This window comes from Chaetomium fimeti (assembly GCF_033439085.1).
Source record: "Chaetomium fimeti strain CBS 168.71 chromosome Unknown B0H64scaffold_4, whole genome shotgun sequence".
Classification (NCBI taxonomy): Eukaryota; Fungi; Ascomycota; class Sordariomycetes; order Sordariales; family Chaetomiaceae; genus Chaetomium; species Chaetomium fimeti.
The window spans coordinates 2,769,836-2,795,972 of NW_026944332.1; the positions used below are offsets into that span (position 1 = coordinate 2,769,836).

General features: G+C 56.4%; 8 protein-coding genes across 8 annotated transcripts; 2 read left to right on the forward strand and 6 right to left on the reverse strand.

Moving 5' to 3' along the window:
* Window positions 1–59: 59 nt before the first annotated feature.
* Window positions 60–1,939, forward strand: B0H64DRAFT_323155 (uncharacterized protein; the record flags this gene model as incomplete). Its single annotated transcript, XM_062800597.1, has 2 exons — window positions 60–252; window positions 306–1,939. The coding sequence occupies 2 exons, from the start codon at window positions 60–62 to the stop codon at window positions 1,937–1,939; spliced, it is 1,827 nt and encodes a 608-aa protein (XP_062659493.1).
* Window positions 1,940–2,256: 317 nt separating this feature from the next.
* B0H64DRAFT_160315 (Isochorismatase-like protein) lies at window positions 2,257–3,449 on the reverse strand. The gene is made up of 5 exons (XM_062798585.1): window positions 3,281–3,449; window positions 3,211–3,226; window positions 3,102–3,155; window positions 2,905–3,011; window positions 2,257–2,730 (listed from the first exon to the last, which is right to left on the reverse strand). The coding sequence occupies exons 1-5, from the start codon at window positions 3,309–3,311 to the stop codon at window positions 2,291–2,293; spliced, it is 648 nt and encodes a 215-aa protein (XP_062659494.1). The 5' UTR covers window positions 3,312–3,449; the 3' UTR covers window positions 2,257–2,290.
* B0H64DRAFT_160413 (Hydroxyethylthiazole kinase family-domain-containing protein) lies at window positions 3,387–5,581 on the reverse strand. The gene is made up of 5 exons (XM_062798586.1): window positions 5,123–5,581; window positions 4,930–5,065; window positions 4,495–4,876; window positions 4,230–4,441; window positions 3,387–4,178 (listed from the first exon to the last, which is right to left on the reverse strand). Exons 1-5 carry the CDS (start codon window positions 5,409–5,411, stop codon window positions 3,629–3,631), a joined length of 1,569 nt encoding a protein of 522 aa, XP_062659495.1. The 5' UTR covers window positions 5,412–5,581; the 3' UTR covers window positions 3,387–3,628.
* Window positions 5,582–5,751: 170 nt separating this feature from the next.
* B0H64DRAFT_322050 (glycoside hydrolase superfamily) lies at window positions 5,752–7,278 on the reverse strand (the record flags this gene model as incomplete). The annotated part of the gene is made up of 2 exons (XM_062800544.1): window positions 5,752–6,761; window positions 6,834–7,278. The coding sequence occupies 2 exons, from the start codon at window positions 7,276–7,278 to the stop codon at window positions 5,752–5,754; spliced, it is 1,455 nt and encodes a 484-aa protein (XP_062659496.1).
* A 1,639-nt stretch (window positions 7,279–8,917) lies between these two features.
* On the reverse strand, window positions 8,918–11,885 carry B0H64DRAFT_397021 (L-Aspartase-like protein). The gene is made up of 16 exons (XM_062803846.1): window positions 11,264–11,885; window positions 11,153–11,188; window positions 11,043–11,058; window positions 10,805–10,947; window positions 10,734–10,752; window positions 10,505–10,671; window positions 10,386–10,451; window positions 10,214–10,336; window positions 10,135–10,158; window positions 9,979–10,082; window positions 9,913–9,923; window positions 9,772–9,803; window positions 9,616–9,721; window positions 9,487–9,566; window positions 9,325–9,408; window positions 8,918–9,266 (listed from the first exon to the last, which is right to left on the reverse strand). The coding sequence occupies exons 1-16, from the start codon at window positions 11,483–11,485 to the stop codon at window positions 9,108–9,110; spliced, it is 1,392 nt and encodes a 463-aa protein (XP_062659497.1). The 5' UTR covers window positions 11,486–11,885; the 3' UTR covers window positions 8,918–9,107.
* A 2,836-nt stretch (window positions 11,886–14,721) lies between these two features.
* On the forward strand, window positions 14,722–18,503 carry B0H64DRAFT_474858 (AAA domain-containing protein; the record flags this gene model as incomplete). The annotated part of the gene is made up of 9 exons (XM_062808071.1): window positions 14,722–15,022; window positions 15,077–15,117; window positions 15,227–15,690; window positions 15,746–16,018; window positions 16,071–16,191; window positions 16,264–16,665; window positions 16,722–17,438; window positions 17,499–17,946; window positions 18,079–18,503. 9 exons carry the CDS (start codon window positions 14,722–14,724, stop codon window positions 18,501–18,503), a joined length of 3,192 nt encoding a protein of 1,063 aa, XP_062659498.1.
* Window positions 18,504–19,291: 788 nt separating this feature from the next.
* B0H64DRAFT_322067 (uncharacterized protein) lies at window positions 19,292–21,827 on the reverse strand (the record flags this gene model as incomplete). Its single annotated transcript, XM_062800546.1, has 6 exons — window positions 19,292–19,516; window positions 19,584–19,741; window positions 19,809–20,153; window positions 20,210–20,496; window positions 20,560–20,733; window positions 20,815–21,827. 6 exons carry the CDS (start codon window positions 21,825–21,827, stop codon window positions 19,292–19,294), a joined length of 2,202 nt encoding a protein of 733 aa, XP_062659499.1.
* Window positions 21,828–23,554: 1,727 nt separating this feature from the next.
* Window positions 23,555–26,123, reverse strand: B0H64DRAFT_160594 (pyridoxal phosphate-dependent transferase). Its single transcript, XM_062798587.1, has 2 exons — window positions 25,340–26,123; window positions 23,555–25,244 (listed from the first exon to the last, which is right to left on the reverse strand). Exons 1-2 carry the CDS (start codon window positions 25,683–25,685, stop codon window positions 23,683–23,685), a joined length of 1,908 nt encoding a protein of 635 aa, XP_062659500.1. The 5' UTR covers window positions 25,686–26,123; the 3' UTR covers window positions 23,555–23,682.
* Between the last annotated feature and the right edge of the window lie 14 nt (window positions 26,124–26,137).

Below are 26,137 nucleotides of genomic sequence, written 5' to 3' on the forward strand. Positions count from 1 at the left end.
TCAACCCCCGGTTACTAACCCTATTCCGCCCCCGTAGCTTTTTCTTCATTTCTGTGGGCATGGATCCGGTTTTCTTTGTCACCCGCGAAGAGATGCACGAATTCCAGATGGAAATGCGGCGAATGAACCATATCCAACAAACGCATGGCGAACGAATACGTGCAGTAGAGAAACGCCAGGCGGATGATGCCGCTCTCAAGTCTGTGTGGAACTCCCCGTTCCCAAGCGTCCTCGGGGGGACACCTCAGCACGGTAAGTAGCACCCCTACACAAGCCAAGTTCTTGTCGAGCTAAACCGATCACAGGACCGGTGCGCATGCCTTCGAATGACCTGCTTGACGATCTCGCCCGCGATGAACACAATCTGCTCGGGGGGCTGCCTCTCGATACGGAGGACGAGCCGATACGGCGGGGGGCGGCTTCACGGGCCAACAGTGTTCGATTCGACGAAAGCGCTTTACACGGTGCCAACCCCAGTGGCCATGGCGCCCGCCACTCTGGCGACTTCGGCCTCAGCCGCCCTGGGAGCAGCTTCGGGGGTCATCAGATGGAGCGGTCATACTCCCACAAATCAGATGGCAGACACAGCTCCGCAGGGCACTCGGTTCACTCGCTACATTCGGGCATGTCGGGACGTAACGGCAGCTTTGCGCTGGACAATACCTTTGCAGTTGGTGGCCAGGAGGATGATTCGGCCTTGGACATCCCAGAACCGCCTCCCGCCATGTACGTTCTGGGCGCACCGCCATCCATCATCCGCTGCTGGCTAGCCGCCAACTTCACGAATGCCTCGCTGTTGTATGCCGTGGTATGCACGGGGTCCCAGAAATCGACGGTTGAATACTCGCTACTCAGGCAGCTCGATCTCACCAACAACATACATCGGGACGTGGACGGGACTTACAAGGTTACCCTTCCCGTGTTCTTGGCCGAGGCCACCGTCACGCAATCAAACTCGCGGTCCGCAAGCTCAATTCCGCATCTCCCAAGCATCACAGCGTCCTTTGAGGTGACGGGCATGGATCAACAGGAATCGCCCAACTCCTCAAACACCATCCGCATCTTCATTGGCAGCTACACTCTACGCCTGCACGGTGCTGACATTTTGCTTTCTCGGAACCTGATGACACTTTACGGCAGCGACCGCGACAAGCTCTCCGTCCCGTTCGTACGCCCCGAAGATGACGGCATGTTCAAGAACCTCACCACGGGCACCCTGGTGTCGAGCAGGCCGAGACTGAACGCCACCGCCCCGGTGTTTGTCGCTGCTGATGCATCAGTAAACGGCTCCGTTCAGGGTGCCAAAGAAGGTGGTACCTCGGTGTCCGATGGAATGCTGTCGCCGACGGCGCCCTCGAGCCAGCCAGCCAAGACAGCGACCACCAGCGCGGCATCCGAAAGCGGGGAAGAAAGCGAGAAACATACCACACAGCTCCCTGCACCAACCCCCACCGAAGGGGGTTCACAAATACCCGGGTCGATGGAACTCCACCGCCGGGACTCCAACTCGGCCATCCGTACACCATGGCGGCAGGCCGCGGCCGCTCCCGGAGACAACACTACGCCGCTGAGTGGGTATCAGCCAGCGGCGCGGTCTCGGAACATGAAGGTTCTCAAGCCGACCAAGTCACACAGCTCGACGACTAGGACCGGAGCAGCATACGAGCCAGCACCAGCACCTCGCACGGCCACCGACCAGAGGCGGAAGCCACAGGCGGAGGGAGGTTGGGGAAGCACGAAACGCAGTGTGAGCGTCTCCGCCTTGACTAGCCTCGGGGAGGGAAAGCAGACGGTCAAGGAAGGGAAGCAGACGCCCAACAGCCAGGACACGACGGGAAAGGCACCGCTGACTGCTCGGTCCGGGAATAACCCCCTCGGAAGCGCCTCTGCCTTCTCCTGGATCGCGCCGAAGCCGAAGGCGCCTACTAGCACCGACTAAGGTGACCATCACTTGCTACTCTTTGCCCTACGATGGGACGGGCCTTGTTAACGAACGGATGAAAGCCGATTTGGCTAGACGATGAGTGTTTTGCAACGCCGACCTGGTAAGACAAGGAACCAGCAACGGCATTTCAGAAAGCAGATAAACCCCCAAAAAAGTAACCAAATGATCAAAGCAGCTGCTTACAACTTGCCGTGTGCCCTACCTCTTTCTTATCTAGTGTATCAACCCAACCGCATGCGTAATTTATCCCCCTTCTTTCCCCCACCCTCTAACTAACTACCTAGGTAGGTAGGTATGCACATCCAACAACAAAACCACCCCCCCCTTCCTCCGGCTTCCCCCAAACTAAATCTTACTCCCCACCAACCCCTGCAACGCCGCCTTGGTATCCCCCACCGTCTCCTTGATCACCTGAATCATGCCCTTGAACTCGGGAATCCCCGCGTCGCCCATGCACTCGTAGATCCACCCCTCGCTCGTCGTCACCGTCGCCCCGGCCTGCGCCACCCGCGCCAGCGCCACCCCGACCTCCTCCCGGTTCGAGCTGCTCACCCCGTCGGCTAGCACGTACACCCGGTGGCCGGCTGCTAGTAAGTCGAGCGCGGTCTGCGTGACGCAGATGTGCGATTCGATGCCCACGATGGCGACCTCGCTGGGTGTGGGTGTGGATGTGGATGGGGTGGGGGTGAAGTGGGTGTGGGTGGAGATGGGCGGGAGCCACATGCTGAAACGGGTTTTGTCGACGTCGGCGAGGACGAGAGGGCCCGCGGCGGTGAGGTGGGGCTCTGTGTGCCCGTCCCGAGGGGAGGGGGTTGGTTAGTCTTTTTTGCGTCCGTTTTGTTTGTTCTCCTTTTTTATGGAGGTGGTAAAGGGGGGTGATGGCTTGGCGGGAGGACGAAAACACTGGGTGGGGGGGATGAAGGGATACCGAATAACGGGAGGAATGGCGGTGGACGTACGGAGTTCCGAGACGGTGTCGCCGAGACGGGCACGGTTTTGGGTGGTGACGAAGATGGGGATCTGGAGGACGGTGGCGGCGCGGAGGAGCTTGCGCGTCGTGAGGACGCTGGGTTATGTATGAGTCAGTCAGTATGTTCGTGAGATGAGGCTTGGTGAGAGCGAGGAGGGTCGTAGAGGGATAAAGTTAAAAGCGTACACTTTGTCAAACTCAAATATGCTGGGGCGAAACTTTTCTTGCATATCACAGACGCTGGCACCGGGTAAGCAAGATGTCTGTGAGCCTCAATAGGATAGTGAGAGCTCACAATACGGCGGGGTTCTCTATGATAAATGTGTCAGTGAACGTGTTGGTCAGGGGAGCAAGAAGGGACTCACTAAGCCGCCGCTCCGGAGTAGGGACAGTCATGGTGGGCGGGCAGGTGACTATTCTAGAGGCTGGATATTTGAGGGAAACGACTCAATGAGCACTCGGCCAAGATGTATGGTGGTTGTTTTAAGTCCGGGCTCTTTTTAAAACAGGCACATGGAGCTGCAGCACGCGTGGATCCAGTCTGGGCCTGACGCGGGGCAGCGGATCGGACCCGACCGGAGGGGAGCTTGGGGTAACTCCATCCGGTACCCCGCAATTCACGTGGCAGGCAAACAGAGCTCGGGAGGTGGATATCGGGGATGCCAGAGATATGCAAGGTGGAATGGGGGGGAATGGTTTGTCTAGTAATACAGCTATACAACGTTCCTGACCTTTGCCCTCCCTAGCCAAGACAGGTCTTTACTCGCCGTGGCCTGTCTGAGGAGGTATAACTCGTCCAAAAAGGCCGGGACAAAGCTGCCCGGACCTCTAACCTCGGGCCGGGAGGCAGCGACCTCGGCGGCGATCTCGAAATGTAGAATGGCTGCGATGACGGCAACTAGCCTATCCGTCTTACGCGAGGCTATAGCAGCCGAGATAGTTGTCCCCAGCGTACAGCCCGTCCCCGTCACCATTCCCAGATACTCGTGCCCGTTGTCGATGGCAAAAGTCCGGACTCCATCACTTACGAAGTCTGTCTTGCCCGTCATGACGACCACGTTCTTCTCTCGTGCGGCAAGCTCCCTCACCAGTTTGGCTTTCTGGGAGGCATCTAGCGTGCTCGAGCTGTCGACCCCCCGTTGCTGCTCTTGGCTGCTGCCAAATACCGTCTTGATTTCCCCCTCGTTGCCCTTGATGATGTCGAGATAACCGTTGGCCATGATGGTCTTGACGGCTTCACGCCGGAGAGATGTAGCGCCAGCGCTGTAATAGTCAGTCACCTGGTGCTGGGGCTAGGTGGTCAGCGAGACATACCCCACTGGGTCGAACACGACCGGTCGTCCTTCTAGGTTGTACGCTTTGAGTGCTTTCAGGTAGTTCATCAGCCCATTGGGGTCGACCGAGCCCATGTTGATGACTAGGGCACCCCCAAGTTTACACAAATCAGGAGCCTCCTCCCCGTAACCGGCCATGATAGGCGATGCGCCGACGGCCAGGGCGACGTTGGCAGCAATATTTTGTACAACCTGTTGTACATCGTTAGCGGTTACGTTTAAATGGTAGGACGGGGCACAGCTACAATGTTGGTCATGTTGTGGGAGAGCGGTGTAGTCTCGTGGACTCTTTGAAGGACGGACGGCGCCAGGTCAACCACGGATTGTGCGTCCGCAATGTCCGAGTCCTTCCCCCTGATATCAACTTGGAAGGCCGGCGGACTCTTGACCAGCCTAAGGAGCTTCTTTGAAGCGGATTCCGGATCGTAAGCCGCCATTATGGCGCTTACTATCGCAACACCATCTAAACTCTTCTTCTCTGCGGCGCACTGAAACACAATACGTTGTAGGTTGGACTCGTTGACACCACCGATGCAGACGGTCTCAGTCTTGTGCCCCGCGTCGGCGATTTTCCCTAGGATCTCACGCACGCCGGCGGCACCAATGATCTCTTTAGTGTTGGTCTTTCTGGGAACTATGTTAGCGGGCGGTAACCACTCGAGATAAACAAAAGATCTCACGTTGGGGTGGCATAAACGGTACCGATGCCGAGATAGTCGGCGCCACCTTCACATGCCTTGAGTGCCTCATCAATAGTGCTGGCCGTGACTCCAATGATCTTATCCGGCCCTAAAAGCTTCCTTGCGGTTGATAGATCTGAAGACTGATTAGTGGGCCTCATTCAAAAGTGAAGTGAATAAAACGCTCACGCACCCATATCGTCCTGGCCGATGTGAATGCCCTCACAGCCGACAGCCAGAGCCACATCGACACGGTCGTTGATGAGCAGCGGTACATTGTACCTCTTTGTGATCTCATGTAACGCCTTCGCCTTTTCGATCAACTCTGCCGTATCCCCCTTTTTCTCACGGAGCTGAACAATAGTGACTCCCCCCTTGAGTGACTCCTCGACGACCTCATTGAGGTTTCTATCGCCGAGGATGGCGGGGGTCGAGTCAGTGACCAAATACAGCCCATAATCCACTTCTGGTTTTCCCATCATGAATTCGGAACTTTTCTGAAATTCGAGGTCGGATGGGTCAACAATAACCGGGATCAAGCCATGAGGTGAAAGCCCGGAAGGATGGAAGCTGTCCGGGACCGGAGGGTGGGGTGAGTGGAGCACGAGGGGTCGATATCATCATCGTAACTTCCATCCTTCCACATTAACGACGAAGCGGAAATGAAAATCAGGATATTCCATGCTGATCGTTTATTGGAGGCTCTGCTGCTCTCGCTCCAAGGAGATACTTTATTCGAGGGGTACAGCTACCTAACCACATCCTACTAGATTCCATCCCAGGTTGGGGTAAAACTACCTAACCTCCAACGCTCCCTCTCCCTCAAGTACTCGCCGGTAGAATAAAGAAGGTGGTGATTGACCGCGCCGCCACCGACCCCGAGATGGTACCGTCATCTGCCAACGTCGCCGGCGTAGACGCGCAGTTCCTCGTGTTATCCGAGACAAACGCCTGTACCGCAGCCGCCTTTGCACCCCCAGAGATCTTGACATTAACACTCGACGCCGACCCTCCCGAGCTAATAGCCACCACGGCAATCGTGCCATCCTCATTCCGAAAAGCTGCCGTGCGCACCCCATTCCCACCACCACTCGACCCGATCCTCACCGCGCCGGGGCGCACGTAGCGCGACCAGTTGGCAAACGCCCACAGCCGGCGCGAGGCCTCGTACGTGTTGGTGCTGTTATCAACACGGATCAACTTCTCGTTAGTGTTGGGGTTCGGCCACTGCACGCCCTCCCAGTACAGGAACCCGGAGACGTTGGTGTTAACGACGGCGTTGTAGACGTTGTTAGCCCACGTCAGCCCTTCGCCCGCGCCGCCGTTGGCGTACCACGCCGTCGTCCACTGGCCGTTGAGGTCGCACTGCTCCGACATCCACACCGGCGCGCGCGTATTCATCGCCCCGCCCCCGCCCGTATACGTATGCGACGTGACCGCCGCCAGCATGCCCTCGGCCACGGCCGCCCGGATCTGGTTCACCATCTGGGCCTGGTTGCCCCACCCCATCGAGTCGCAGCAGGTGATGCCCACCTGCCCCCCCAGCCCGGCCGCCTCGAGCGTCGGGTGCAGCACCTTGATGAAGTCGGCCGCCTGGTTGCCGTTGGACTGCATCGACGCGTAGCTGGCGCTGAAGTCGGGCTCGTTGAGGAACCCCAGCCGCGTCACGTTGACCCCCGCCGCCGCGTAGAACTTGACGTACGCCACCAGGTAGTCGGCGTACGCCTGCCGCCAGTCCCCCGACGAGCACCCCGCCCCGGGCACCCCGCATAGCGTCCCGCCGTTGGTGTCGCGCCCGTTGGTCTTCATGTACCCCGGGGCGCTCCAGGCGTCTGCGGTGCGTCTTGTGTCAGCAAACAACCCCCCCCCCCACTCCTCTTCCTCGGCAAGAAGGCAAGACTCACTCGCGTAGATGCTCTTCACCCCGTACAACTCAACCGCCTGCTGCGACACCCACAACTGGCCGCTGTCCTTGCCGTCCCACTGATACTTGGGCTCGGCGTTCGGCCCGCCGGGGTTGGTGGGAGCGATGGTGTTCATGAAGTCGGAGTTGCTGTTGGGGGTCGACCCAATGCCGTTGCGGAGGATGCTGAACCCGGCGCCCGTCGTGCGGTTGAACAGTAGGTCCAGCAGCTCGCGCTGCTTGGCCTTGTCTGACATGTTGGTGATCAGGTTGGCGCGCTGGAACGCTAGGCTGAAGCCGAAGCCATCCATGCGCTGGTATGTCCTGGCGAGGTCGACGGTGATGGTGTTGGCCTGTCGCGCCCCGAGTGTGCTGGTGCTGTCGGGGGTTGCGCCGGCGCCGCTGATGGCTGCTGCCGCGGTGAGGAGGGTTGCGGTGAGGCGCATGCTGGGCGGGTGGTGGGTTTGTAGTGTCGACTGTGCTGGTTGACTGGCTGTCTAGAGAAGGTGACCTCCCAAGGCCGCTGATGTCGACGCTAGCCCATATATATGAAGTGGTAGGTTGCAAATGCCATTTCCTCTCCACTCTCGTCCTCGTTTCTTCAAACTTACCTTTCCCCCTCCGTAGGCCCGTCACTAAACCTCCTCCACTAAGTGAGTGTTGGTAACGCTCGTATGGAGCATATTAATTGCCCTCGGTCGAGGCTCTCCTTGTATCGTAGCTCACAATTTCAATCCCCCAAAATTACCTTTATGCCCAGTCCCTTCGTCCAGAAGGGAGAGCCCGAGCCTCCAAAGATCTGTTTGAGTTTACCCAGCCAAATGGATGAGGCGAGCCAAGGTAATCACAGGCAGTCTGGTGCCCACCAATCCGTCGCTGGTGTCACTGTATAAGCCAGAGGCTGCCCAAGGACGGGTAAATTCATGGTCTGGCAGGACATCGTGAGACGGGGGAGGCGAGGACGAAAAATGCCCGACGCGGCATGCACGAAATCTCCCGAGGGGTCCATTACAACGTGCTTCGGGACTAAATGTGTGGGGTTTGGGTCCCTTTGCTCCCGTTTCTTAACTACCGTCTACTATCGCGAAGGAGAAGTAGCCAGGTTGGTGGTATTCGGCGGCATGGAGTACCCTACATTCGATACTTCTGAGTGACGGAATCTAGAAGCCCCGAGAGTAAACCCACGAATCACCACGCGTTTGGCATCATGGGACATCTAGAACTTTGACCTTTTTATTGTACTGCCTAGAGACGACCTTTTGGGACGGTACCCCCCTGGACCTGGCGGACCGTACCCCGTCAAGCCCGTGATGCCACCCATATAAAAGCCTAGCCCTCGTGTGTGCACCTCCCTTGTTTTCGCTCGGATCCATCAATCCAATCAGCAACGCAGTCGAATCCACCAGGGGAGGGTTGAAAAGTGGTAAATAAGTATATAAAATTGTATTATCCTTATATTAACCCTCCTTGCTCAAACTATTCTGGAAAGTTCAATGGCTAAGCTAACTTAAGAGTTCCTTGGATGTGAAGTCTTACAAAAATGACCCGGTGCAACCCCCCCACAAGTGTATAGGAAGAGGTCTCTACATTTATCCTCTAATAACCTTTCGAGGTGGGCTCGGTAATATACCTACTATAAATAATTCAAGGTAACAAAGTCCCGATTTCCTCGGTTCTATTACTATTTGGAAGCAGCTCAAAAATAGGTAAGGGGGGGTAAAGGCAGTAAGTAACCTTTACGAGTTTTACTGTAATAATTATCGAGTATCAACACCTTCTAAGTAGGATTGAATTTTACCCGGGTATCGTAGCTTCATACACAGAGAGTCGAGGTGTAGTTACAGTTGGATAGTAAGCTATAGCTACAGCCAACCCACAACCCAGTGCCTAGTTGCGACGATGGCGACGCCGAGCCCCGGCGTCCCACCACTTTTCAACCCTCCCCTGGTGGATTTGACTGCGTTGCTGATTGGATTGATGGATCCGAGCGAAAACAAGGGAGGTGCACACACGAGGGCTAGGCTTTTATATGGGTGGCATCACGGGCTTGACGGGGTACGGTCCGCCAGGTCCAGGGGGGTACCGTCCCAAAAGAAAAAGGTTGCCTCTTTTGTTACCTGCTCTATCAACTTGCCCACCCAAATGCCCAGTTTTCTTTTTTAGGATATGCCCCATGAGTTGGTTTGCAATGATCCCACATGCCCCTTTTTGTGAATAACCGACCCCATTTTTGTCTTCCAGAAGGAGCATACCAGGGGTGAGGCGTCCAAGCCAATTAGATGGAGAGCTGCGCTGTCGAGGCCTTGTCGAGCGATTCCTTGTACGCAGCCAGCTTCTCCGCTACCTCACCGTGGCAGTAGTCTTCGACAATCTTGGGGCAATTGCCGATGAACAGCTTGGGGTCGACCAGGCTGTCGATCTCACTCCAGACGGGCTACAGAATCGCGTTAGCTTCGTTGTACACCGTTCGTCTGCTTCTCTAGGAAACTCGCCTTGAAGAATTCAGTCTTCTTGACCCGCTCGAGGAGGTCGTTGCGGCCGCCCTGCTGCTTGACAACATCGCTGGCTTGGTGAGACTGCCACCTGTTAGCATCTGGGCGGGGGCGGGGGCGTGCCTTTGGGGGGTGGAGGGGTAGACAGGTTTCCTGACATACCAGGACGCGGATCTCCTCGTGGGCCTCTTGGCGAGAGACACCGTGGGTCGAGAGTTTCATTAGGATGGACTCGGTAGCCACTGCTAGGGTCAGCACAAAACGCCAGAAATAGGGACCCAGCTGACGTACTGAAAGGGAGCTCCTGGTCGAGACGGGACCGAATAACGTTGGGGTAAACGACCAGACCGTTGGTCACATTATCCAGTGTAAGAAGGATAGAGTCGGCCAGCAGGAACTACACGTTGTGAGCATAGTTGCGTAAATATATGGGAAGTGGAAACCAACCATCTCCGGGATATCCATCCGGCGGATGGCGCCTGGGGCAGTTAGTACCAAATGGAACAGCGGCATCCGAAAGGGGCAGTAAACAAATCCTGGGAACCAAAAAGGGGGTTAAGGGTTAGGGTTGTATCCGGGCAAACTCACTGTCATCAAGACTGCGATCCATGTCAGCTTTCTACACGAAGTTACTAGGCCCGAGGTTTCACTAACGTTCTCTCAAACCACTGTGTTTCGAATGTGGCCGTGAAGTTGGCCGGCAGGCGGGCAAGCTTGCGGCCAAGAGCAGTGATGCGTTCAGACCTCATGGGGTTGCGCTGGAGTATGGTTAGCGGGCGTTCCTTCGGGCAGTTACCAACGGGGTCTTACCTTGTAGGCCATGGCCGAGCTTCCCTAGGTACAGTTAGCAACCGAGTCCGACTGCCAGGGGAGAGTTACGCCTTCTTACAATCTGGCTCTTCTCAAACGGCTCCTCCATCTCCTTCAGGTTGGCCAGGTGACGGATGTCGGAGCAAATCCGCTCGGCGGTCGCACCGAGGGCGCAGACAGCATTGGCAACCCGGAGGTCGACCTCTACGGTGTTAGTTAATTGTAAATGCCCCACAAAAAGAAGCGCGCACCTTTCTGGTGTAGGTCTGGGTGGAAATGGCGTAGGTGGACGAGAATCCAGCTTTCTTGCAAAGGATCTAAGTATACGTTAGTCAACGGCCATTGGGGAGCTGGAACAGTTGTTGCCTACCTCATTGAGCCGCACGATCTTGCTGGCATCCCCCTCGAAAAGTTCGAGGAAGGTGGCTTGAGAGCCGGTAGTACCCTGAGCACCCCTGAACTGAAGCTTTTCGCGGACAGTCTCGATGTCTTCCAAGTCCATCATGAGCTCTTGAATCCACTGTGCGGCACGCTTTCCTGTTTGGATATTAGCAACCGGAAAGAAGAGAATTTCATGGTCATAGTGCCGTGAGCCGTACCAACAGTGATGAGCTGGGCCTACAGCGATCGTTAGCAAGCTTAGGTGCGCATCCGGAGGGGATTTACGAACCGGTTGGTAGTGGGTGAACCCTAGCGTGGGCATGTCCTTGTACTTGAGGGCAAACTCCTGGAGGTTCTGGATGACTTTGGCCAGCTTAGGAAGAATGAGGTCCAGAGCACGCCGCATAAAGATCAACTCGGTATTGTCGGTGACTGTGCAACCTGTCAGCGTTCCGACAAACATGGGGGAGGCATCGGAATCAAGGGGCGAGTCCCCCAACATTGGCCAACGCCAAAGTGTGACTGACCATAGCAGCTTGTTGCCTGTGACGTGTTAGGGACGATCCGTAACGTTGTGAGGTTGGCTTTAGGGAGGAATTGAGCCTGTTATTGACTCTTTGTCAGGAGTCTCACTTACACCGAGGTGAATATAACCTGCCGCGGCGGGGGCATCCTGAATCTTCTCGTTAGCTACCCCAGTTCAGGGAATCATGCGGAAACCATCCTCTAAAGGACTGGGACGCCGTACAACTCCCATCGAGAAGACTGCGGACATGACGTCGTGTCTAGACTTGGCCTCGTACTCCCGCGCCACGTCGAAGGCGTGGTCTGACACCACTATGTTGGCGCGCATCTGCTCGATGGCTTCATCCGGAATAGACAGCCCCAGTTCTTTCTCAGCCTCAGCAAGCCAGAGCCAGAGCTGACGCCAGGTACTGGCCCGCGAGCGGGCGGAGAACAAAGAGGTCATCTCAGAAGATGCATATCTCGTGTTGAGGGGGGTCTGAGGTTTGTGTTAGCGGGCTTTATTCTTCCTTTGGAGCAAGGTGCAGTTGGAAACTTTCCTGGTAACTGTCGTAGCTCGACATCTTGACGTTCCTTTGACCGATGTCTTGTCCTGCGTTCAAGTTTCTAAAGTCGAGGTTTGGGTGTGGGCGTTGAATAGAAAAGGCGCTGAACAGGGAGGGCGTTGAAAAGAGAGGCGAGCGGGGGGGGGGAGTTCATCACTTTTTGTTCAGCCCCACCCCACTTGAGATATCGCTCAGTAAACGAACCCTAACCCTAGACTACCGAGGAAAGAGAGGGAATAAATTCCCACCGCATAGGTAGCGCAGTCGTCGTAAATTCCCAAGTCGGCTTCTTTCTTCTAGCTAAGGGGGTAGTTAGTGGTTAAGGGTGGATACAAGGCCCAAGATAAAATAAAAAATAAAAAAAGACCTAAAAGCTCACCAGCTACCCCGTCTAGGAGGTGGCCGGACCTACGAAAAGCCCCTAAAAGGAGGTTTTCTCCATGCCTGAGGCTGGGGGGGCGGCGTCCCGGCCCCGTGCTCAGAGAAGCTAAGCAGTGTCAAGGCTCGAACTCGTGCCGCCTCGTCAGGAGGGGGGTGGGAACTCGTTGCCCGGTGGGGGAGGATCACCGCTGAATAATTAGCGATCGGCTATCCGAACGGTGGGCGGTGGTCCTCGTTGGAAATCAGAGTCACGAACTCAATACATATAGTGCATCTTTCCATTTCTAAAACAACCAACTCGTAACTTGCCGTGCCAGTTATACCCCCAGTGCCGGTCACCTGAGCTACGGTTCACATGCCACCAATAAAGTAATTTAGGCAGCAGCAGCAACATAAAATTGGGAAAAGCGATAATTCCAAGGTCTCGAATTCTTATTTTCGACTCCGTTATATGATCACTTCCTCCCCCTTCTTCTTCGCCCTTTTCTTCCACCTTTTCTTCTTCTCCTTTTTCTCCTCCCTTTTCTTCGCCCTTTTCTTTCCCCCTTCTTCTTCTATTTCTTTTTTCCTTTTCCCACTTTTCTCCTCCCTTTTCTCCTCCCTTTTCTCTTTTTCTCTTCTTTTCTCCTCCCCAAAACGACATTAGCCTCCTTGTCAGGAACACTTTAGACATAAGGGCGTCCCTTCGTCGGCTGAGAGCCAGCCCTGATGTGGCCGTTTTTGTCGACAACAAAGGCGGCTGGGCTGCCCGGGCCGTCTTGCCGTACCGGTGGGAGCTCATCGTCGTCGTCAGCTTCATCAGAAAGATCGCAAACAACAACTCGACGTCTTCCTCGCCAGGTACATTGCTAACGGCAACCCGCCATCCTCGCCGGGTGTCTCCTCACCCGCCTATGTGCGATCTTCTTTCACTCTTGGCCGAAGTGCGCGGGAGTGGAGGTTGGCAGTGAAGAGAGCAGACTTGGAATGGGTCCCCTCTGCAGCAACATTATCTTTTTGGTAGTCAGGTGTAGGGGTAGGGGCGTCTTTACAGACCTTCTGCTTCAGCGGTTAGGCTGCTGGCTTGCCGCCCACCACGTCTCTTTGCCGAATCAACGTTTAGTAGGAGGCTGGCCGGATGCCTTCCTCTCAAGGACAACAGCCGAGTCTTGCGGAACAAAAGCATTAGACCAGGCGCTTTAGCTTGGGATTCCACATGGCTACTGACAGGGGGTAATTGACAACATTCTACAGCACTGTTTTGAAGAGGAAAAGAAAAGAGACCTCAGGCCGCCTTCGGTCCGAAGGGTTAGCGGCTTGTCGGATTTGAGCGCTTCAGATTTCCCGCCGTGAACCAGCCTACAAGTCTCCGGATGCCATTGTTTCCTGAGAGTTCCTGTCCAGTTTGTATCGGAATTGCTGACGTGCCAACTTGACTGTCTGAGACAGATTGTGGTCATGTTTTTGGGCGGAAAGACATCCCGACATGGCGAGAAGGAGCGACCGACTGGCGGTTGGTTGTGAATCCGGGAAAAACGAAGCTAACCGTCCGGGGCAAGGGAAATGCAGAGTAACCACCAGTATTACTGGAGCCATCGTTGTCGTCATTGGCACCGAGGTTCGTGATTTCTTCTTATTTTTCTTTTGGCTCGTGAGATGACCGAGTCTCGTTGGTGAGAAGAGGGGGTACTGAGCGAGGTACTGTACCCGGTTAGGCCTTGGCAACCCCACCACTGTGCGGCCCGGGCCGGCGGCCAAGCGGAAAGAGGCAATATCAAGGTCGATCGCGTGTGTGGATGGGAAAACCTGCCCGAGAGTGCAACAGTTTCAGGCAAGCTTGAATCACAACCTGAATGAAATGTAACGAGGGTCTCTAGGTTAAGTAATATGTAGTAAAGGTAGTTCGCTGCAGTTCAGAGACAGTGTAGAGATAGAGGCAAGAGAGAGAAATAACAGGTCATTATTTATGTGCGAGTCGAGGCTGTTGATTTTGGTCGCATCTTAATCGGGTTGTGGTCTTTGGAATGGGGATAATTCGTACCTTCCTGCCTGTTGCAGCGATTTTCTGGATCGCGAGGCGCTGTAATTGGTCGGCGCGAGTTGTGTGAATTTTGGTGACTAAGTTGAGAAGTTCTCCCATTCAATCTCATCCTATTCTGACATTTATTCTGTTTCCAACTTTTTCTTTCGCCCACAACTCGATGACGAGAGAACAACTACCACCACCATAACAGCCTCAAAAGCTGTTTTCATCCCTTCCACTTCTTCTTTTCTCTTTTTTTTCTTTTCATAAAAGAAATTCGATATTGAATGTGCGCGCGCGTCTCTCTCGTTAGTCGCTTGTTCTCTTCAGAGACAAGCACTATTCCGATCGTCGGTTTACCGACGATCAATCTCGGTGGTGGATTTCGTGGCGGTGGTGTAAACGCCAGAAAGGTATGTTACTTCCCAGAGATGGACTCGTTGTGGATGTTTTTACGTATACTTTACTGAGTCTCGCAGGTTCATATCCAACGATCGCCGTGTGCCTCGTTTAGACGACAGGCTCTTTTTTGCTCGGTTTACCGTGGCAATATTTGTGAGTGCTTGTTTATTCAAGTTGCACCTTGTTTTGCTAACGGTTCGAGAGCCTTGAACCGCACTCAGCAGTCGTCGTCTGCTCTCCTTGGCGGCAGACCTTTTATAGGACTGGTCCTGACGATACCGGCAAGTACCTGTTCGTCTATTCTCCAACCCCGTTTATGCTGACCGCTTTTTAGTCCATATAAACGACGAGATGAATTCCGGAGGGTCCAATCAACAGACGCCGGCTGCGGCTCCGCAGACAAAGGCCGTTTGGTTCAAGCACTGCGTAGTGTTGGGCGGCGGCGGCGGTGACGGCGGCGACGGCGGCGATCCTTCCATTCCCGTCATCGCTGGTGGCCACCTTCTTGGCTCCCAAACCTCCTTGATTCGTGCCACCGCGGTATCCTCGCGGCACCCGCACGCCAACTCGTGGGTAGGATTCGACCTCCGCTTCCCGCTGCCACTAGGGCAAGCGGTGAACGAGGAGATGGGTTTCGGTGTGAGGTATAACCGTAGGTGCTGTCGTGTTAGTTGTAGCCGAACATCGTAGTGCTAACCATTCCTAGTTGACCGGAAGATTGAAGGCGGTCGAGGGCTCTCCCAATCGGTATGTCAAATTCGTGCTCTTTATCTTTCAGAGGCTCCCGAAACAGCCTTCTATTACCAGGCTACCCCTATTACCCCGAATTGGAAAAGTGTCTGACATCGTTGAGTAGGAGGAATACACGCTCACCATCAAGTTTCCGCGTGGTCAAATCGACATGACCGTTGAGCAGGCCCACCCTACGATTGTAAAACGGTTTCCTGGTGCCGAGAAGCTGTCCTTCGTTTCGGTCCGCCTGCATGAGCAGGGACGTGTTCGGGTTGACGGCTTTGGCATGCCGTACAAGAACCCAGAGCATCCGGAAGCCGAGGGGTGGGTCAACCGCAACACCACCATGGTGGAAAACATCACGCTGCTGGACTTCCTCGCTGGGAGGTCGTTCCTTTTTGCAATGGGGGTAACTCCTGCAACCATCAACAAGGAATGGAACGATGCGCGCCTCCCCCCGCCGTTCAGTTATCCCTACGGTACTGAACACCATTGGCCGCCTGCGCACAGCGGGGCCACAAACCTGACGCGCTACGTCGAGCTTCTCGAGAGGACGAAGAACGCGGAGATGTTTCGGCCAGCGTACAGGTAAGAATTTGTTCATGAAATTTCCGAAGCGCGATGCTGACCGGCTGCAATCTAGCTATGACGACGATAATTCGCACGTTGCTGTCGTTACGCAGTCTGTCATTCAGGATATCTTCTGGATTCACCAAGCATCCGAGGCTATCGAGGAGGTCAGTTCACCGGCTTATCTTGTAGAGCGCGACCGTGGCCGCTACTTCGTCATTGTCGCTACAACTCGGGAATTCATGGGTCGGTACGACGCTGCCTGGGGCCGGCTGGCCAAGGAGTGCGAAGTACGCCTGGTTTTCCATGACGAAGTAGAGGGCAAGGCAAGAGTCTCCGAAACTTGGTATGTTGCCCGGCCACATACAGCACGCAAGTCCGCTAACTACAGTGACAAGGAACTGTACCATCGTCGAGCATCCTGACGACGACCTCCGCACCAACCACCCCGTCGAGGCACACGAGGTGATCCTTCAGGCGCAGGTATCGGGGCCTAAAGACTCCAACTTTGTGCCTAAGGTGTTCACCAATCGCGGTTTGGCCGACGGGGCTAGAGCAAAGGCGACGGGTTAGCACTCCGTCTCCCTCAAGTTCCCTATCGACCTCAAAGATGCCGCCCGCAAGGTTTCCTCTGCTTGCCAATACCTCCCTACCGCGGAGCCAACCCATGTCCTCCCATACCAGCTCAGCCCGGCTGAGATTGCCGAGCAGGAAGACCGTATGGCTCTACACCGCGCGGTTATGAGGGGGCAAGGCTTCTACGACTGGATGACGCGCCCGGCCCTAAAGGACGACCTCGTCCAGATGATGGCCCCCGTCTCCCTAAGCGAAATGCCTAGACCTACAACTCGACCGCTCCCTGTCGTTAACTACCTCGGCTGTAAAGATGAGGCGTATATCAATGCGCTATTCCAGGAAGTACTCCCTGGTGACCGAGCTCCATTCCGTGAGTACCTGAAAAACAGGACTCTAGGTATTGGCGTCATCACCGCGGTAAGTTGAATACATATTACTATGTACTGAGCTTTGCTGACGTATCTCCCCTCCAGGCACCGGGCTTCGGCAAGACGACGTTGATGTCGGTTGCGGGTCTCGCGATGGAGGCTACGCTCGGCCAGGTTCTAGCTTCCGGTTCATGCAACGTTTCTGTGGACAATCTCGCCCGTCGCATAGATCGGACTTCTCGATCTGTCTGCGCCCGCTACAACCAGGGTAAGGCACAGGATGATCCAACCCGCGCGCGCCACGGGTTGGTTGTCCGGGGGTACAACATGCAGCGCGAGGTCAACGCAGCTATGGGGATGCTGAAGGACCCCGAATTTGTCCCGCGGACCCAGCCGGGGAAGCGGAAGAATCCCTGGACGCTGGAGCTCTCGGCCGCCTACTGGCTGCTGGTCCTACTCGGGTGTCGTGGGAAACGGTTTGGTGCTCTCCACCCCGACGATAGCGAGGCCCTCCACCACTTGCAGGAAGTGTTCAACAGCCGCGAGGATCTCGCCAGTCTCCGTGCGGTCGCCACCGGTAAGTTGACCTGCCAAGAATTCTCGGAAACCGAGGACATGACCCTCCTCGTCAAGTCCGTCCTTCCAAACTTGATAGGTATGATCATCGAGGTCGCCGACTTCCTAGCGATGACCCCGGCCCAATCGGTCAAGAGTGGCTATCGGACCTGGGTAGAGCGTACTGCTCAGGGCGTTCTGGTTGACGAGGCGGGCAATATGCACCGGAGCGATCTTGGCTGTATCTGGGGGAATTGCCTCCTCCCGGTCTTCTTCGGCGGCGATACACGCCAGCTCCCACCAACCGTACTGACAGGTTAAGAAAAGGATTCCGAAGGGAATCTTTATAATCGCCTCGCCGAAGACGGTGGAATCTCCGCGTTGGCCTTCCTGATCGCCAGCGGGTTGCCGATATACCGTCTCCGGGTACAGCTTCGGATGGCGAACGGGCTCTTCGACTGGGTGGCCGAGCACCTCTATCACGAGGTCAACTTTACCTACGCCCAGTCGTGCTCCATCAACCGGCCCGAGTTCCAGGCCGGCCATATCCTGGAGAGACTGATGCAGAAGCATTCATCGGTCCGCCCGCCCCCTACCGGCAAGCTGCTCCCAGTGTTTGTGCACTGCGAAGGTGCACGCGTCCATGTTGACGAGCGTACCGGCTCGAAGCAATGCCGGGGGCAGGTTATAGTCGCCCTAGACATCGCGGCCGATCTTGTCAGGGAGGGGGTCGACCCTACCAAGATTACCGTCCTCTCCCCTTACACAGCTAACGGTATGTTGAACCCTGTGTATTTTATTATTTTCTCCCGTGGTCCGGGTACTGCTTCCTTAGAAGCTCTGGAAACGACACTACACTCCCCGGCACTTCAATGAGAGAAGAGCAGATATCTAACATTGTTGGTAGTTCATCTTATCCGGGAACTGCGCGACCTGCCCGCGTACAGGGTGCTCGTCCCGATGGGCGAAGCGTTCACTGTCGACTCCTTCCGGGGCCAAGAAAACGACATCATCATCGTCGTGATGGGCACGTCGTTCCCCCAGCCCGGTCCCGGGTTCACGACGGACCCGCACCGTCTCAACGGCCTCCTGACCCGGCAGAGGTGCGGATTGGTGGTCGTAGGCAACGTCGACCTCCGGGGCCCTGGCAGCAACGACGGCTGGGGAGCTGGAAGTTGGAGGGGCAAGACCAAGGGTGGGAGGGCGTTCTTGGCTATCTCGCCGACGGGCGAGAGAAGTTGGCTGTCGGCCCCAATGCTGCAGCACATCCACCGCCGCATGATTGACAGCGGCCGTGTTGTGAGGATGATCGTTGGGGCAGACGCCCGTTAGGAGCCCATCGGGCTGTGTATAGTTATGTAGATAGTTGCTGATATGTGGAATCTGTGCTCGGACCCGTCGAAGAAGTGATATCGGGATCAAACTAAAGAAGTCGCTCTTCGAATTTCCGTGTATTCTGCTGCTCAGAAGCATCGATGCAAGCAGCCGGCCGATACGGTCTGCGGGTAGCGCCCTCCGCCACGCAACCTTGAAGGCATCGGGGGTAAAGGGGGTGAATTAGAGACAAAAGGATAAATAAACGGGAAAGGAAAAGGGACGAGAGGAAAAGAAAGAGAAAGGAAAAGGAGAAAAAGGAAAAAAGAAAAGATGGGGAGGGAGCGAGAAGAAAGGGCAAAAAGGTAGGGTAAAGAGGAAATAAAAAGGGGGGGAAGGGAAGGAGGTGGAGAAGGAAAACGGGGCAATAAAGTAGTAATACAATATGTGGATGGAGGGTTAATTACTTTTGTTTTTATTTTCGATATAAAGGTAACAACATACATTAATTTTGAGGATATTCGCAACCCTAAATACTACTTGTGCTTTTTCGAGCTCGAGGATCGTGCTCATATCTGAAACACGCGCTAGGATCATTGTCAAAGGGATAAGTAACACCCTATAGTCTTTTCTAAGGTCGAGACGGGTCTATATGCTGTGGGGTAGGCACAGAAAGAGAGGCGCGAGGCAGTTGAGGAGGCAGAGATGACCTTGATTCTAGGAGTTCTTCCCCCTTGGTCTAGGTAGTTTCCAAAGCCACCGTGTTTAATATCCACAGCCGAACAGCAGTGACCGGCTTTCTAGTTCTATGTTGTGTATAAAGACTCCTCCGTCATGGCGTAGTTGTTGAAGATGGTAGTCCAGTCGACAGCGTCACCAGTCAGAAATGAATCCCATGACGGGTCTGCGTCTTGCCCTTGCCACCCAAAGTCCTCCAGCAACTCAACCGCAGCGTCTGATAGTGTCATGGGTGCCGGGTCGTACACTCGGGCGACCTGCGAAGCCGCATATTCACTGTCCACCTCGCTGGTCTGTTGGGAAACCTTCGGTTAGCGGCCATCACCCCCTGTTGTTGTTTTGGGATTCTGAAAGACTCACTTGAAGAAGGTCTATGACGTGGCGGAGCTTGCGGGCGAGTCTCTGGTAAGGGTCCTCCGAGTCTCCCAACTGCCCCGCCGGTGACGCGCCACTCCCCCTCGCCCGCTTCCGTTTTGCAGCCATGCATTCCATGCGGTTCATCAACTGCGACATGTGTGCTAGAGTCACGCGTAGAACGTCAGCTTCGGCACCTCCCCATCACATTCCACACGCGTCATCACCTACAGTGTGTCTGCAGCTCCTCCCTCACCCTCGCCAGGTCGAGTCCCGGAATCTGGATGGTCGAGAGCTTGAGCATGATCAGGAAGGCGTAGGTCAGGTCCAGCGACGTCGCGCAGATGAAGCGCGGGTAGTCGTCGGGCACCCCCGAGTATCGCTGCACCATGAAGGCGTCGACGAGCCGCACGCATTCCCACAGGAGCCTGATCCGCTCCGCGTTGGTTTCCGCCAGCCTGAGATCCGCGGAGCCCGGGTCGCCGGGTGGGGTGGCAAAGGCGGAATGGCAGAGCTCCTCCATGCTGCTCTCGTAGATCATGATCTTGGCTACGAAGAAGTGCCCTTCCAGGGAGGCTGCGGCGACACGTCAGTATGGAATCATGCTAGGGGTGACGAGCGGGGAGACGCACGGTTGGTCCTGATGTGTGGTGGTAGGGCGGCGACAAACGCGCGGATCCGCTCCTGCATGCTTTGGATGAAGGTTTCTTGAGGTACCCGGTTCTCGCTCGGGACTGCCTTGCGACGCTCAAATCCCTGCGTGATGCTCTGGGACAGCTGTTGCGCCCGGGAGAGGTGGACGAGCAGCTCGTCTGTGGGATACTCCATCTGATTCAAGAGTGCTCGGTAGCATGTTGCCAGATACGGCGAGCTCACATTGTTCATGAGGGCGTCAGGCCGCTTGTTGGTTGTGAAGGTACTGTGAAGCCGTTGAGTAAGGGGCTTCGCCAAGGGGACGGCAGGCCAAACGAAGGGGGCTTACAGGGTCACCAGATAGTAAGTCCCAACAAATGCCCGCATTCGCTCGAGGCTCTCGGTGCCGTATCCTTCCTTGCCCGGCACACCTTTAACCTCGGCGGTACCTAGGGTTGTGTTTATTGACCGGGCGAGAAAGAGCAACCGCGTCATATGCAAGCTCTTGAGGTTATGGTGATACCTTTGCGAGCCACGAGGCGACGGTTAGCGTTGGAAGAAAGACAAAACTTCTGGCCATTCAGAAGAGAAGATTGCAACTCACCATGCTACAAACATGAGCAAGCCTTGTAAGAAGTCGATGCTATTCTGCGGCTTGATGAACGCAGCCTCGGAGATATCTTTCAGAATCTCGTCTCCCAGGGCAACCTGCCGCTGGCCATCGAAGAGGCATGCCTCCAACATGACCACTTTCCAGAAGAAGGGCCTCTGTTCTTGCATCTGGGCCGCGGTTAAATGGGGCGGCACGATGGCGAATGGGAATAGATGGCCCATTCGCTCCCGATACAGGCCAAGAAAGGCCTCGGCCTCCTCCCCCTGCGGCCATAGACCACCACGGCCTTGTTGTTGGGGTGGTGGGGGGCATGATTGCAGGTAAGGAGACGAGCCTATGGAACCGGATGTCGTTGTATGGGCTGGTGTGAGTCCTGAAGGGGCGGATGGTGAGACAGCCTTGGTTGCCGGCGAAATGCCGCTGCTCGCGGTGGATTGATGGTGTTCCGATTGGGCTTCGAAGATGGATCGATCCGGAAAGATGTGGCCAAACGGGGAGTCCCAACGATCCCGGCCGAAGGTGGGTATGGGCCCGTGGGCCCCGGAGAAGTTCCTCGGTGGCGGGGGGCCCTCGAAGTCAACCGCAGCTCCGACTGAAATAGAAGGAAGGCCATAGTGATCTGGGCTGGGCGGGCTCGGCGCTGGTCCCTGGCGTTGGACGGACTCCATGCGAGCCGAGAGATCCTCGAGGCGCCTCTCAAGCTCTGCCACCCTTGTGGGCTTGGGCTCCTTGCGTTTCCGCGCTGGCGCCGGGGTCTGCGAAGAGCATGGTTTCCTCAAACGGTGGCATCTTCCAACCAAGTTAGCGCTACTGTCCTCGAACAGCACGGCGTTCGGCGTTGGGAAAGAAACCTCGGCAGATAGCCAACGGCCGATAAGTGGTGCCTGACAAGGCCGACGGACACCCCAACGGGGGCGCCAACACCCCCCCGGCTGACTGTTGCCCTGGGCCGGCGGGCGTGAAGAACGTTCCACAGTCCGCTGCACCAACGTGCCGAGGTACATGCACCCGAAGGGCCGCCAAGTTGCAACCGATACTGGACACTGGACCATAAAGAGACGGCCAGACGTACCTTTCACACTTTTCTTGCCCCCTCGGCCCCGCGATGCACCTGCTCTTCGCCTTCGCACAGGTTGCACACGCCCTGGGGCCCTTCAGGACCTTACCCGCCACGACAGGCGAGACAGACCTTGACTCCATGTTGCCACGGGGAATGACTCCACACTAACTGCTTTACCACGTTCCCGGGTCCGTTGCGAGGCTGCACAAACTTCCTAACGCGGATGGGCAAGGAAGACGAAGCCTAGTTGTGGATGCGAGACGACCTAGACTGCCGTGTAAGATGGGGTGAACACGATGAGTACACCCACAGGGGAATAGAAGATAGAAGACCAAAGAACAAAAAAAACTGGTGCTCTCCCCTCAGATCAACAAAAGAATCCGAAGCAGCAGCATCCAAACCGACCGCCTCCCAAGTAAGTAAGTAAGTAAGGAAGTATACAACCTTCCCCATACACAGTACAACGCTCCTCTGACGACAGCAAAGCAAAGCACAGCAACAGCACGGCCACCCCCCGCCGACCCTCGCCCAAACCAACCCCAAGACGGGCAGGCGTCGTCATACAGCTTACGAAAGCCCACACAGCAGCCCGCCTCGTGTTCGAACCCCCGGTCTACAGGTGCGGATGGGATGCGACCTCACAGGGCCGCAGCGTGGGCAGGCCGCGCAACAAGAGGTCGAGCGGTGCTGCGCCCAACTTACACGGTCGTCCCAGCGGATGTCTTTCCGCGGACACCCGTCTCCACGTCCCTGGGACGTTGCAATGCCGAGATGGGGGGATGGAGCGGAGGTGCCAGACTGGTTGGGCGCTCCGGCTCCGTCGGGGTGATTTGTTTTGCTCCGGCTCCGTTCGTGGTGGGGTTGCTTGGTGTGGCGCGAGGGTTGGGATTGGACGGCCCGGAGAGAAAAGGGAGGTGGGAGTGTGGCAGAATAGATTGGTCGGTGTTGGAGATTGATGGGGGATTGGGTTTGGTGGCTGTGCTGGTGTTCTTGGCTCTTTATTTGTTTCAGGGGCCGGGGGGGGGCTGGATCTCGACCGCATTGCTGAAATAAATAACTATACTAGTGTTGACAGACGACCTCGGACTTCCATCCAACGGTAATCTGTAATCTCAAATTAGTCATTGGCTATACGCTATGAGCATAGGAGCAATGCCTTTGACGATCATTGCTTACCAGCCTCCCAAGTCGCTCCGGAAGGCATGGCGCCGCCGAAGGCCCTTGACAACGCGGAAGCTACACTTTCAGGGGTAAGAAACTCGCGGAACAAGAAATGGCAACTTTGACCTCTCAACCCGAGAGGCCAGCCAATGAATGGTCTTCGTGTATTTGATGTTCTCAGAAACATTGTTCGTCCAAAACCACACCGAAGATGCATCTGACACCGCCCACCCAGGCAAGAACAGCCGGGGGAGGGCAGAGTGAGACGGCGAAAGCAAAAAGCCAACCGCTGTATCTCCGCACATTGAGGTACACAGCAGACACCAGGCACAGACAGGTGAATCCAAAACCACACCAAATCGCTTGAACACAAAATGCCCCATGTTTGCTGCTCGCTCGCTCCAAGGAACGTGTTTCACGTCTTTGGTCTTGGAAAATAAAAATAAAAGACAAAAACACCATCACCATATGACCTAGCGAGCGCGACAGACAAAACAGACGGATTTAGGTGAGCTCCCCAAGGACGAAAGCAGCAGGGGCACCCGGACAGATATTCCGGCCGGCAGAGAAGGGAAGAGTGCTACGTCTCCGTCGCCGGAGAGCGCGCGGGGGGGAACAGGAGGAGAAAGCGAAGCAGCCTAAGCGGCGACGCTAGCGCTCGTGAGCCCCTTCATCTCCTTGGCCAGGAGCCTCTCGGTGAACCCGCCCGTCAGGGGGGCGGCGGCGGCCTTCTGCTCGGCGTCGGCGGCCTGCAGCAGCGTGCGGGCCGCCTCGGCGATGCCCAGCTGCTCGTCCGTCCAGAGCGGCTCCTCGGGGGCGGCGTCCGGCACGCCGACGCCGATGAAGCCGCCCTCGGCCGCCCACTCGCTGGTGCGCTTGATTCCGAGCTCGTTCCAGATGCTCTCGATCGCGTTGACCAGCTCCTCGCGGTACTCCTTGGTGTGGCCCGGCGTGGGCGTCACGCGCAGGCGCTCCTGGCCGACGGGGACGGTCGGGTAGTTGATGCTCTGCACGTAGATGCCGTGGTCCTGCAGGAGCTTGTCGCTGGCCTGCTTGGCGAGCTCGGCGTTGCCGACGAGGATCGGCACAATGTGGCTCGGGTTGGGGATCACGGGGATGCCGCGCTCCTCGAGGGCTTCCTTGACCGCGCGCGTGTGCAGCTGCTGCAGCCGGCGGTCGCCCTGGTGCTCCATCTGGTACTCAATGGCTGCGCGCGCGCCGGCCATGACGGCGGGAGGGAGGGAGGTGGTGAAGATGAAGCCTGGCGCGAGAGAGCGCACCGTGTCGATGAGCTTGGCGCTGCCGGCGATGTAGCCACCCACGCAACCGTAAGCCTTGCCCAGGGTGCCGGTGATGATGTCGATGCGGTCCATGATGGTCCCGCGGGGCCGCCCCTGAACGTGCGCCTCGTAATCCAAGTGTTCCGCTACGCCCGCGCCGTGCGGGCCATACATGCCGACGGCGTGGACTTCGTCGAGGAAGGTGATGGCGCCATATTTGTCGGCGAGATCGCAGATTTCCTCAATGGGGCCGATCGAGCCGCACATGCTGTAGACGGACTCGAACGCAATAATCTTGGGGACGTGGAGCGGCAATGACGCCAACTTCTCCTCCAGGTCCTGCACGTCATTGTGCTTGAAAATGATCTTCCTCGCGCCGGAGTGGCGGATACCCTGGATCATCGAGGCATGGTTCAGGCTGTCGGACAGAATGACACAGTCGGGCATCTTGCTACCGAGGGTAGCCAGAGTGGCATCGTTGGCCACATAGCACGAGCTGAAAACCAGCGCGGCTTCCTGCGCATGGAGCTTGGCGACTGTTTGCTCCAGTTCCACCGCATGCTTGTTGTGTCCCGAGATGTTGCGCGTGCCACCAGCGCCGGCGCCATATTCGTCAAGGGTCTCGTGCATCGCCTTCAGCACGCGCGGGTTGCGACCCATGCCCAGGTAATCATTGGCGCACCAGACCGTGACCTTCTCCTCCTTGTTAGACATGTGCGCGCGGGGAAACTCCTTGGCCAAGCGATTGATGTTGTTGAAGTACCGGTACGACTTGTCCTTGTGCTTCTTCTCCAGCTCGCAGTTGTAGAAGCCGTCATAGTCAAACTTACCCGCGCGGGTGGCCGAAGCATCGGGGCGCGTGGTAGCAGCCGGGCCGGCGCTGACATGCTGCTTGGTCGGAAGGCGAGGGGGGAGCTGGACTGGAGGTTGAGGAATTGTTAGCGAGGGGCTCTTCTTAATTAGGGGGTCTGCGCGCGAGTCTCCGCAAGGCTGCGGGATGCGCATGGCAACTAACCCTTCTCATGGCCGCTATAAACGGCGCCGTCAACGGGCTGGGCCTCCTTAGAGCGGCTGGTGTGCAGCTTCGCCTTGCCGGTCTTTGCGTGGCCATGGAACGTGGACATGCCGGCTTTAGCCGCGACGCTAGGGAAGCCAGCGGCGTGGCCCACGCGAGCAGACTGGACAGCCATGGCCTTGCCCATTACGGGGCAGCGGCGAGCGAGCACCTGCAGCTTCGACATGGCACCACCGCAGGGTGACACGGCAGTCGGGGTGGCCGTCGACATGGCACGGAGCCCCGCGGCAGTGGCCTTCTTCATGAAGGGGCACATGGCCTTGGACTGGCGCAGAACGGAGTCCATGGTGGCGATGATGACGGTATGGGACACTCAATTCGTTCGGTTCGCTAGGTTCGGCGTCGGTGTTGTTGGGTGGTGTTGTTGGAAGTTCTTGAGGATTTGGATTTCGTCAATAGATGTTGACTAACGGCGGGGGCGGGGGATAAATTCCTCCTCGGGACGGGAACAGGCAAAAAGAAAAAAGAAAAACAAGGTTTTCCGTTCCTGAGAGCGGCAAGTCCCCTTGCGAGAGCAGAAAAACCGACAACACGCGAGCACGAGGTGTACTAGCACAGCAGAACGAGCATGGAGAGACAATTGCAAATTTTGGTGGAAAAGGAGAAGAGAATTGACTCGAAGTCAAAAGTCCAAAAGTCGAAAGAGTCGAAACGGCTTCGGTTAGTTACAAGGGCCCTCTTGTGCCTGTGATCCACTCTTCAGTGGGTACGCACTCTATGGAAGTCGCACGATTCGGA

Excerpts from the sequence above, each read along its gene's own strand:
- B0H64DRAFT_160315 (XM_062798585.1), bottom strand. The coding sequence starts at position 3,311 with ATGACTGTCCCTACTCCGGAGCGGCGGCTTA. Across the intron at positions 3,012-3,101 it reads ATATTTGAGTTTGACAAAGT|CGTCCTCACGACGCGCAAGC; the intron begins GTACGCTTTTAA and ends TACATAACCCAG. Across the intron at positions 2,731-2,904 it reads CGACACCGTCTCGGAACTCC|AGCCCCACCTCACCGCCGCG; the intron begins GTACGTCCACCG and ends ACGGGCACACAG.
- B0H64DRAFT_160413 (XM_062798586.1), bottom strand. The coding sequence starts at position 5,411 with ATGATGGGAAAACCAGAAGTGGATTATGGGCTGTATTTGGTCACTGAC. Across the intron at positions 4,442-4,494 it reads CCCACAACATGACCAACATT|GTTGTACAAAATATTGCTGC; the intron begins GTAGCTGTGCCC and ends GATGTACAACAG. Across the intron at positions 4,179-4,229 it reads GTCGTGTTCGACCCAGTGGG|CGCTGGCGCTACATCTCTCC; the intron begins GTATGTCTCGCT and ends TGACTATTACAG.
- B0H64DRAFT_397021 (XM_062803846.1), bottom strand. The coding sequence starts at position 11,485 with ATGACCTCTTTGTTCTCCGCCCGCTCGCGGGCCAGTACCTGGCGTCAG. Across the intron at positions 9,722-9,771 it reads GGATGGATATCCCGGAGATG|TTCCTGCTGGCCGACTCTAT; the intron begins GTTGGTTTCCAC and ends CACAACGTGTAG. Across the intron at positions 9,267-9,324 it reads AGAAGACTGAATTCTTCAAG|CCCGTCTGGAGTGAGATCGA; the intron begins GCGAGTTTCCTA and ends GCGATTCTGTAG.
- B0H64DRAFT_160594 (XM_062798587.1), bottom strand. The coding sequence starts at position 25,685 with ATGGACTCCGTTCTGCGCCAGTCCAAGGCCATGTGCCCCTTCATGAAG. Across the intron at positions 25,245-25,339 it reads TTATAGCGGCCATGAGAAGG|TCCAGCTCCCCCCTCGCCTT; the intron begins GTTAGTTGCCAT and ends CTCAACCTCCAG.